This window comes from Geospiza fortis, unplaced genomic scaffold (assembly GCF_000277835.1).
Source record: "Geospiza fortis unplaced genomic scaffold, GeoFor_1.0 scaffold173, whole genome shotgun sequence".
Lineage (NCBI taxonomy): Eukaryota > Metazoa > Chordata > Aves > Passeriformes > Thraupidae > Geospiza > Geospiza fortis.
This window is the reverse complement of record NW_005054334.1, coordinates 3509210-3520137: the sequence shown is the minus strand read 5'-3', so window position 1 is coordinate 3520137 and position 10928 is coordinate 3509210. Positions and strand designations below refer to the sequence as shown.

The window sequence follows — 10928 nt, the reverse complement described above, 5'->3', positions numbered from 1 at the left end:
TGGCCGGGTGCCAGCCCCAGCCGCAGCTGGATGGCGACAGGGAGGAAGGAGGAGGGAGGAGGGAGGTGCGCTGCGAGTGCCGGCCGGAAAACCGCAGCGGTGCGAGCGGAAGCGATGCCCGGGACGGGCGGGAGGCCTCTGCAAAGCAGAGGTTGCAGCCTCCGAAAGCTGCCGCCATCCGCTGTGGAGGGAAGCGATGATGGTCGAGGGATTGGGGTGAATTCCCCATTTCCCCCCATGAGTGCACTGTGACCCCCCCCACCTTGTAAGCGCACATGTCTGATGAGCCTGTTCTCGCCTCCCGCAGGACGATCAGGAGGAAATCGAGTAGCACAAAGCGCCTCTCTCCCGCCCCCAGCACCCAAACCTCCTACTATAGCGAGTCCATGATGAGCGAGTCCTACCTGGGGGGCAGCCGGGGCCTTGCTGCCCTGGGCAGCTCCATGCTGGATGATGACCTGGACAGCAGCACATACTGGGGTGAGCCCTCCTGCTCTCCTAGGGCAGCTCGGGACCTCCCTGGACACTGGAGAGTGTTGGGGCAACTGCCCAGGCTGGCTGACTGGGTTGCCCTTTGTGGAAGTGGTGGTGGGTGATTTCTCAGTGGAACTCTGTGTTTTGGGGCAGGTGGAGAGCTCTCCACCAGAAGGAGAAGAGGCACAGGGGACACCGAGTCCAGTAAGATCAATGGGGTGCTGGAGAGCAAGACGTACGACACCTACACATCTTCATCTGGGTACTCCTCGGAGGACGACTACGCTGGTAGGGATGCACTAGTTGTCTGTAGTGGTAGGAATGCAGGGGAGGCATCCTCCGGGTGACTGGCAGCCCAGGGCCTGGCTGTACCCAGTGTGCTGCCAGTCCCCTCTAGATGCCACCCCAGTGCAAAGACTTTGCTGTGAGGAATGCACTGAGATGCTGTCTGCATTGGTGACCTGCTGCTTCCTTTCCAGGTCACTATTACTCAGGCCAGAGTAGCTCCGGGTCAGGTCTGAGAACTGCAGCCTCCCGGGTGGGCTCCTTCCTCTGGCAGGTGTTCACCTCCCCAGGTGAGTGGAAGGCTGGCAGGGGCACTTCTAGCAGCATCTCTACTCTCCAGCTGCTCTGTGTTTGGGTGGAGGGTTTTATCCCCTTGTGGTGCCACCCTTGGGCATGGAGGGGACATCTGTCAGGACTCCTCCTGAGGCTTGTTTTTTTTCCTGGCAGTTCGATTCATGGGGTGGCTGTTCTCGGGGCTGGCGGGGGGGCGGGGGCCGCCTCCCGGGCCCGCTTCCCACCTGGACAGCGTTCCCTTCTCCAGGTGAGTGTGCTGGGGGGGATACCAGCATGGGGGAAGCGTGGGGGAAACCTGCAGAACCCTGGAAAGGGGAGGCACATTGGGGGAGGTGGGTGTCTTTGCTTTCCCCCTGGCTCCCATCCAAAGATGATGGAAGGTGGCTGCAGTCCTCAGGCACCTCTCTTTTCTCCATGCTCCAGGCGCTACCCACGTCTGAAGAGGTCCCTGCTGCTGCTGCTGCTCCTCCTGCTCCTCGCTGCTGCCGCCTACGGTGAGCCTCCTCCCCTGATGTGCTGCCCTGCGATCTGGGGCAGTGCAGAGCCTCCCACTGCCCCATCTGGGGGATGGGCTGGCCTGGAGCTCAGTGCTCATGGCTTCTGGTAACCTGCTCCATCTGCATCCCCATGCCAGTGTCTCCTGGTAATCCCTGGACATGCTGATGGCTGAGCCTCTGCATGTCCACCGTGTCCACTACTGTGGCCCATTACCAGCCTGTGGCTTTGACCATCTCATCCTTCTGTGCTCAGGAGCTTGGTACTTCTACCCGTACGGGCTGTCGACACTCAGCCTGCCTTCCTTCCCGTGGTGGGGAGCTGGAAAGCTTTCCTCCTCCTCCTCTGATGTTCCTGGGGCAGGGGACCTGACCACGCTGGACCAGGTGAGCTTCAGCAAAGGCACGATGGTGGCCCAGGTGGGATGAGTGCCTTGCAGGGAGAGCTGGGGTGTGGGAGTGCCTTGCAGTGATCCAAGGCTGAACAATTGCTTCCAGGATGTGAGGAATGGTGGAGAACAGGGCAGATGATGGCTCCACACTGGCTCCCCCAGCTTGTGGCCATCTCACTCTTGGGGTGTCCCTGGGATGGAGCAGGGGAACCATCTGCCTTTTCCTGTGAAGCAACAGATGAATAAGATGCCACTGGCTCTGGGGAATGGGTGGTCAGGGTCCTGTTTCACAGGGGTCCTGTGGAGCAGGCACTTCCCTGGGGGGCTGCATCACACCCTGTTTTTGTCACTGCAGGGGGGACACCGACTCCTGGCTCGCTTCCAGTCCCTGGAGAAGCGCTTTGAGGCCCTGGAGGCCGAGCTGTCGCGGTGGGAGCTGCGTCGTGGGGCGGCAGCAGTGACAGCAGGGGGAGAGCCACCCCCGGGGGACATCCTTGCGCTGCTGGAGGGGCTGGTGAGCCGCCGGGACGCGGGGCTGAAGGAGCATCTCCACTCCGACATGGCCAACCAGCTCCAGGTGAGTGACACGGGCACTGCAGGGAGATGGGGGTGGGCAGGGCCTGGCTCTGATATTCCACCCTGTTCCCCATCCTTCAGGGCGAGCTGGATGTGCTCCGGGCCCAGGTGCAGAGGGATTTAGACGGGCGCCTGGGCAAGATGGCACAAGCTTCCCGGGTAAGCAGAGGAGCATGTGGTGGTACCTGGACAGGACACCCTCAGCAGTGGTGTCACAGGCCTCACCCCTTCCCTTTTCCTGGCAGGAGATGGAAGCACGCTTGCTGCAGCTGAACTCGGAGTGGCAGAGGTAACACTGGCTGTGGGGCAGGCAGGTAGCTGGGTGAATTCCCCTCAGCCAGGCTTAGGAGGGATTTGCAGGCCTGGCTGGGAACAAAAGAGAGATCAAGAGCCATAGTCTGGGGGGGAAAGGAAGGAAGGAAGGATACATAAGTGGTTGTCTGTGGGAGCCAGCACTGTGCCCTTCTGGCCAAAATGGCCCGTGGTATCCTAGGGTGCCTCAGGAAGGGCATTGTCAGTAGGTTGAGGGAGGTGATCTTGTCCCTCTACCCAGCCCTAGTGAAGCCACCTCTGGAGTGCTGTGTCCAGTTCTGGGCTCCTCAGCAGTACAAGGGAGCCATGGAGCTCCTGGAGTGGGTCCAGCAGAGAGCTACGGAGATGGTGGAGGGACTGGGGAATCTTTCTTATGAGGAAAGGCTGAAGGAGCGGGGCCTGCTCAGTCTTGAGAAGAGACAACTGAGAGGGGACCTCATCGGTGTCAGTGGTTGAAGGGAGAGTGACAAGAGGTTGGAGCCAGGCTCTTCTCAGTGTGCCAAGCAATAGGACAAGAGGCAGCAGGCAGAAACTGATGCACAGGAGATTCCACCTGAATATGAGGAAGAACTTTACTGTGCAGTGACCACACACTGGAGCAGATTACCCAGAGAGGCTGTGGAGTCTGCTTCACTGGAGATAGTCCAGAACTGTCTGGATGCAGTCCTGTGCCATGTGCTCTGGGATGACCCTGCTAGAGCAGGGAGGTTGGACCAAATGACCCGCTGTGGTCTGTTCCAGCCTGACCCATTCTGCCATTCTGTGGCTGGCAGCAGGGCTCCAAGAGCAATGGCAGCAATGACCTTTGCCACTGTCGCTGTGCATCACTGTGAACGTGGTCCTTCAGCTGAGGGGTGAGCTGGGGATGCTTTCCCATGGGATGCAGTAGAAGAGGTCACTGCCACTAGGATTAAAACTGGGTCTGGAGAAGGGGTTGAGCACAGGTGATGTGGGATGAACCTCCTCCTCCAGTTTGCAGAGGGGAACTGGGGCTATTGGCACGAGGTTTTGTTACCTTTCTCTCGGCGCAGCTCGGTGCAGGAGAGCCTGCGGGGGACCTTCCAGCAGGAGGTGAGCAAGCTGGAGCAGGAGGTGGCAGTGCTGAGGAGGGAGCTGGCAAGCCTCAAGTCAGACCAGGAGGTGATGGGGAAGCACGTGAAGGGGATACTGGAGCAGCTGAAGACAGTGCGGGCAGATGTGAGTCCCCAGTCCCCAGCCTGTTTGGCAGAAAGGCAAGCAGGGGTCCCTGCTCCAGGCTGAGCTCCGTCTGCACTGTTCCAGGTGGAGGCACAGTTCCCAGTGTGGATCAGTAGGTTCCTGTCACGGTCCCAGCAGGATGGTGCTGCTGCCTTCATCCTCCAGCGGGAAGACTTGCAAGCAGAGCTCCAGGCTCTGGAGCAAAAGATCCTTGCAAAAGTCCTGGAGGACCGGAGACTGTCAGCACGGGATGCTCAGGCTGGCATTGGAGTGGCCCTGCGGCAAGGAGGGGCTGCAGGAGTGACAGAGGAGGTGAGTACTGGCCTGAGCCCCGGGGACATGAGATGACCACGGGGTTGGGGATTGTGCCCCCTTTGTGCGTGCAGTGGGCTGGCACATGTGCCTGGCAGATGGCAGAGGCATTGGGACAGCCCCCACAGCTGGGATATTGATCCTGGGCTCACAGGATGCAAAGAACACCCTTGAAACTCCTCCTCTGCCACTCCCTTCTCAGTTTGTGCTTGCTCTGTGCTCTGGAAGGGGTCACAGGTGCTGATACCTGCAGCCCTGCAAGGCTCTCACTTGTCGCTGTTCTATTGAGGATGGGTGAATAAAGGGACACAACTCCTGTGTCTCCTCAGAAGGCAAAAGCCAAGTTTATTAGAAACCACACATTCTTTTTATAGACAGTTACAATAAAGGTGGACCTGATTGGTCCTTAGTTAATATCCCTCACACCCTTGGCTAATTAGGAACAACACCCTTCTTGTAAACATCTTGCAATTAACAACAAGTTCAAAACACCAGCTGCGGGATTGTTTTAATTCTTTCTCTGAACTTTCTCAAAACTTTCCAGAGGAATGTCTGGGAAAGTTTATCAGACTTTCTTCTCTGACCAGTTCTCAGCATTCACACTTACTATCTTAAAATCCAAGCTTCTCCCACCCAGAACGTGGGAGAGGTGCCATCAAGGCTTCCATGGGTGGAGCATTTTGCTTATCCCCATTGTCTGCCAGTGCTGCGGAGTTGTTTGGTGCAAAGCATTTCAGCAGAATGACACCAAGGGGAAAAAATGAGCCTGCTTGCTTTGGAAAGAACTGCTGGCAATTCCCTGTGGCGGTAGTGGAGGGGAGGGATCAAGCTGGGATTAGCAGTCCCCATAGTCTCCACGAGCTTTATGCACTCCATAAAGTTTAGACCCAAAGTGGTGCTGCAGGGTCCTAGCTCCTTAGGAGGCTGGCTTTGGCTCCAGATGGATGCTCCAGCCATCTCCTCCTTTTCTGGACAGGGAGAGCTCCCATCAATCCTGTGGGACAGGGCAGGAGGGACGAGCAGATGATTCTGGGTGATCTGTCAGGTTGTGTCTGGTGCCACCTCTCCTCCCTCTGGGCCAGCCCCTCCTGGGGACAGGCAAGTGCAGCGTGCCTGGGTGCTGCCCCTTCACTGCACAGCTCCTCTCCCCTGGGGTATTTTTAGCAACCTCTAACAAGCCTTCCCAGCCAAATGCGTGTTCTCTTATTTTTGCCACGGTGATTCATCCCCTGGCTGTTCTGTCCCGTGGCTGTTTTGTGGGAAGGTCCTCGCACCCTCTGTCCCTGCAGGGGCAGGTGGGTGGGGGGCAGGATGCCTGCCCCAGTTTGTCACCCTCCTGTGTCCTCTGCTCCCACTGCAGCAAGTGCATCTCATCGTGGGCCAGGCCCTGAAGCGCTACAGCGAGGACCGTGTGGGGATGGTTGACTATGCCCTCGAGTCAGCAGGTAGGTGGTCAGGATGAGCCAGCTGTCCTGGGGAGGTGACCAGAGGGGCTGGCCTGCAGCTCACCTGCTGCCATCCCCTCATGCCAGGGGCCAGCGTCATCAACACTCGCTGCTCGGAGACCTACGAGATGCGGACGGCGCTGCTGAGCTTGTTTGGCATCCCCCTGTGGTACCACTCGCAGTCCCCCCGTGCCATCCTGCAGGTGGGCGCTGGCTGGGAGCCTGGGCTGCTTCTCATGGGGTTTTTAGTGGGCTCTGGCTGTTGCTCCAAGCCAGCAGCCAGGCTGGTGGGAGAAAAATGACTCTGATGGTGGTAACATTGCTGGCGTCTCACTTCCATGCTCGTAGCCAGACGTCAACCCTGGGAACTGCTGGGCATTCCGTGGCTCCGAGGGCTTTGCTGTCGTCCGCCTCTCCAGCATTATCCGCCCCACGGCCGTGACGCTGGAGCACATCCCGAAAGCCCTCTCACCACAGGGGACCATCCCCAGTGCCCCCAAGGACTTTGCTGTCTATGTGAGTGCCCTCACTCTGACCTGAGGGGGGTGGGGGGAACACCCAGGTGTGGGAGGGTGCTGGAAGGGATGGCTAACAAACCCCATACCTGGCTGTGGGGTGCTCTGGGGGGTTGGTCTTATCCTGAAGAAGAGCAAGAAACAGTACTGGTGGGGAGAGGGGCAGCACTGGGTTTCAGAAAGAGTTTGGGGGGGACACAGGGACAAAGGGCCTTGAGTAGGTGTAACTTTTGGTCTTCCCCCCCCTTCATCCTTCCCCACTGGTCCCTGTTCCAATTTGTCTATTTTGACCTGGAAGAGCAGGAGCGGGGGCCGAGCACGCTTGCGTCTCCCTCTCTCTCTTCTGCCCTGGATGTGTGCATCACCCCTGGTTCTCCCTTTCTGCCTCCCTGCCCTTCCATAGGGCTTAAAGGAAGAAAGAGAGGAGGAGGGCCTTCTCCTTGGGCAGTTCACCTACGACCACGATGGCGACCCCATCCAAACATTTTACTTGGAGGTAAATGCTTTGCCCCTGCACCACCTGACCTCCGAGAAGAAAATGGGGCCTCTGGGGTCTCTGAGTCGCAGAGAGCCCTCAAAGTCTCTGGTTTTTCTTTTCCCTCCTCCCCAAGGGTGACTCCGTGGGCACATACCAGCTGGTGGAGCTGCGGGTGCTGAGCAACTGGGGCCACCCCGAATACACGTGCATCTACCGCTTCCGCGTGCACGGGGAGCCGGCGCACTGACCCCGGCCCAGCGGGATGAGGACGCTGCCGGGCTGGCAGCAGGAGGGGACGCGGCTGCTTCACTGCTTCGCACCTAGAAACCCTGGCACGTGCCAGCAGCCGCCCCTGGAAGCTGCTCCCCTGGGGGGAGGAGAAGAGCTGGTGTTGAAGGGGTGAGGCTTTCACTCTTCCAAGGACCGGGGTGGTGAGGCAAGAGCATCCCACGTGGGTCCTAGCGCAGCCTGGCTTGTTTTCAGTGCATACGGGACATTTTAACTTTTTAAGCTAACTTTGTATCGGGTTTGCGCTGCCCCTCTTCCCTGTTGTCCCACTCCTTTCTAGCATGGCCAGGGCTTGGGAAAGGGGTGTGTCATTTTGTGATGTGCTTCATGCGGGCTTGGGTGCAGGAGATGGGAGTGTGGGACCATGGTGCCTGACTCGGTGCTGCCACAGTAGGTGGGAGCCACTGGTCGTGGCCACCAAGTTCCCTCCACACAAGGGTCACTTCTCTTGCCTTGGCGTTGGTTTGGGTAAAGATTTCCAGCCCTCCAATGCTGGGCTGGCAGAGAGGAAATAAGACAGTATTAATGAAGTATTAACATAAAACTAATGGTTTGAGGCAGCAGGAGGAGAGGCACATGGCACATGTTGGTGGCACAGCCCACCTGGGTGTGTGCTGCCATCCATCCACTCAAGCCCTCCTGCTGACAGTAGCTGAGTTGGGTCTTGCTGATGCTGTTGGCCTCCCTGGCTGGCTGCCTCCCCAGTGTTAAGCTTGGTGATGCTCTTGAAAATTCCTGTTGCCTGCTTTTCTTTTGGGGTTTATTCTGATATTTTTTTTTAAAGAGGGGTGGGGAGGGGAGCTATTTTCCAGTTGGGGTGTTGGGGTTGTTTTTTTTGGGGTGGGGATTTGTAGTAACAAAGGGAAAAAAGACTTTTTCCATGCTGTTTGTACTTAACCAGAGAATGTTATGTGGTGCCACTTGGATGAGTGGCTTAGATGTGGAGAGGGCTAGAGCTTTGTTTAGTAGAATAGCATACACAGTAGGATAAGCTAGAATAAGATTGAGCAGAGCTGTTTAAAATATGGGCCTCACGTTGTTGGTGGCTTGGTAGCTAGGTGCTCTGAGACTGCAATGTGTGGCGGTGGCCTCTTGCCCATGGCTGCATCTGTGTATACTTGACTGTTAGCAGCAAGTGGAGCTGCTGCCCCAGGGCTCCGCAGGGCTCCTGGGGGGCCTTGCAGGTGCCAGCATGCAGAGCCACCTCCCCCTGCAGGGCTCCCTCAGCTCTCGGGTCCTTGATGGCAGATGGCTGTGCAGGCTGACCTCCTTTCTCTTGGAAGGGCTCCCTTTTCCTCCTACCTCTCCTTACTGGCATTGCACTGTTCTCTGAGCCCTGGCTGTGGGAGGACTGGGCTGGAGCAGGAGGGGGAGTTCTGCCTGCAGTGGGCATGTAAATCTTGCCTGTACTGTTGGGATGGGTGGAGGCACATCAGGGGTTTGCAGGAAGGATGCACAGGGACCTTCCCCAGGCTGAGGGGTGCTAGGGCCATCTGACCCCTCCACCTCCTGGCCTGCATCACACAGCTTGGCTCATGTTCTTGGATGGTGTTAACAGCCTCCAGGTTTGTGTTGTGTTTCATTGAAAGAAAAGCTTAAGGGCTCATGGTCAGTGTTTCAGCCCTATCCAGGGCTGGTACCATCCTTCCCCTGACACTGTGAGAGCACCATGTATTGATTCCCACTCTGGTGGTCTCTGCTTGAAGCACTGTAGGCATAGAGGAGGAGGAGGACGAGGGGCTGAAGAAGCGTCTCCTTTCAGCATCCCCTGATGGGCATCAGGCAGAGCTGCTGAGCCTTGTCCCCCCATGCCAGCCTGCGAGGGTGAGGGTGGTGGCAGCACATCCCTTCTGCAGGGGTCTCCTTGCTCCAAGCAGGGGCAGCGAGCTCAGAGGGCACAGGCCTGTCTCCAGCAGGTTAAAATTACCCTGTGGAGCCTCTTGCAGAGCTGGGAGGCCCTGCTGCAGGGAGAAAGCTGACCTGCAGCCAGAGCCAGGGACTATAAATTCTCTCCTATATTGAGCTTAGTCTTAATTCTTGGCAGCCACAGCTAAAGTTATTTTAAACTTGTCTACAGCTGCCCGCTTGCCTTGGAGTCCTGTCCATGAGTGCACTGAGCACATGGAGCTGTGCTGTGCTTTTATGAATGCCTAGACCTGTTCTGGGCTTGGCAGACCAGCTCCTGTATTTATTTGAATCATAAAGAGAAAGCAGAGATGAAGCTCTCCCTTTTTCTCACCTTCCTCTGGCTCCTGGAGCAAAAGCTATAACCATGAGCCTGGGAAAACCCCTTTTCTTATGTTCCTTCTGGATCCCTGGTCTCTGGCTTGGACTGCAAGAGCAGACAAGGTCTTTGCCCAAGAAAAAAGTGATTTTGTGGTAAATCAGGCATGCTGATGAGAGGCAGGAAAGGTGACCTCTTCCCCTGAAAATGGAGTTGTAGTGGGATCTCTGCTCCTTCCACGTGGGTGTTAACTGTTGTGTCTGGGTTAGGGAGCATTTGGCTTTACAGTGCAAGCTTGCCCTGTCCTTTGGACGTGAAAATCTTTGCTGTTTGAAGTAAAACTCCCTGGAGCTACCAGTGAGAGCTCATCCTGGGCTTCATGCTCTTTTCTAGCTGGTTTTAGAGGCCTCACCATGCCATCTGTGTGAGGATACCCACAAACATATGCTGAGGCTGCATGTGGGTTTTCAGCCCTCAAATTCAGCATCAGTGCTGGGCTGCAGCCCGAGCCCCTGTGCCAAGTGCCAGAAGCCGCTGGCTCTCGAGATTGTAGCTTGCAGCATTTCTGCAGCACTGCCTAGAGCTGCCAAAGAAGAGGGCACAGAAAACTGCTGCTTCAGCGTGTGCTTCTCTGCCCAGGGGTGTTTAATCCTAGAGCTGATGCTGAAGATGAGCCTGGTGAGGCAGGAGAAATGCAGAACAGCTGTGGGAGCAGATTTCTCTTATTTACTCCATTTCCCTCCTCTATTCTCCCTCCTTCTCAGTTTGCCCTACACACGTGTTATGAATTAGCCCTGCAGAAACAGATGGTTACAGACAGGAGTTTGTGTTTGATGCTGTAGCCTGTTGCAAATGCTGCACTGTTTTGTTCCTTTTATTTTTTAATCAACAGATTGTAATTTATGCCTATGCAAGAAAAAAAAAAAAGACCAAGACATAAATTATATCAAAACTGCCCAGAGTGGTTTGGATGTTTTGTAACTGAATCTGCTGTTGGGAATGATGCACACGTAGTAGATGGACAAAGCTATTCTTGGAGCTCTTCTTCTACACAGTTTTATGGCAAATCCTTATTTTCCATCCTGATGTACTAACTCTAGGGCCATTAACAAAGTCATCACCTTGTCATTGAGCAGGCTTGAAGATGCAAAAATTGCTTGAAACAATGCTGAAAATAAGACTTATTCCTAAAAACTCCAATTCCTTGGGAAAAAGACTTATTCCTAAAAACTTCTACTAGACTTAAGCCTGATGTCATGGCTGTCCTCATTCTGCAGTCACCTCCCAAGCCTTCCCATCCTCAGCCTTACCATGAGCAGAGCCCAGCTTGGCCCTGAGGAGCAGCAAGAGAGGCTGGGTTAGCAGGGACAAAGCCTGACACAAAGCCCAATTCAGGGGATCTGCTTGCTTCTCTTTTCCTTCACATGGTCTGCTAACTACTCATCAGCTACAAAGCAAGCAGAAAGGAAATACTTAATTTTCCTTAGCGTGAGGAAGTTAACTTGGTGCATAAAAAAGGCTGAAAAATGGGAAACTGAACTGGCTTGAGGAGGGTCACAATCTTGTCTGCTTAACCTGGGCTTGGAGGTTTATGTGAGGAAGACCCATGCAGCTTCTCCCAGAAGGCCACGCTAGGGCCAGG

At 56.0% G+C, this 10928-nt stretch overlaps 1 protein-coding gene across 1 annotated transcript in view; it reads left to right on the top strand.

Annotated features, from left to right (window-relative positions):
- The window catches only part of SUN2 (Sad1 and UNC84 domain containing 2), a 10846-nt gene extending 2732 nt beyond the window's left edge, over positions 1-8114 (top strand). Inside the window, exons 5-17 of the mRNA XM_005421934.2 lie at positions 1267-1300; positions 1477-1547; positions 1804-1934; positions 2295-2516; positions 2597-2674; positions 2761-2804; positions 3859-4024; positions 4109-4336; positions 5697-5781; positions 5869-5984; positions 6130-6297; positions 6700-6792; positions 6908-8114. Of these exons, the coding sequence (XP_005421991.1) occupies positions 1267-1300; positions 1477-1547; positions 1804-1934; positions 2295-2516; positions 2597-2674; positions 2761-2804; positions 3859-4024; positions 4109-4336; positions 5697-5781; positions 5869-5984; positions 6130-6297; positions 6700-6792; positions 6908-7021 (1550 nt within the window). The 3' untranslated portion in view covers positions 7022-8114. The remainder of the gene's footprint in view (positions 1-1266; positions 1301-1476; positions 1548-1803; positions 1935-2294; positions 2517-2596; positions 2675-2760; positions 2805-3858; positions 4025-4108; positions 4337-5696; positions 5782-5868; positions 5985-6129; positions 6298-6699; positions 6793-6907) is intronic.
- Positions 8115-10928: the final 2814 nt, after the last annotated feature.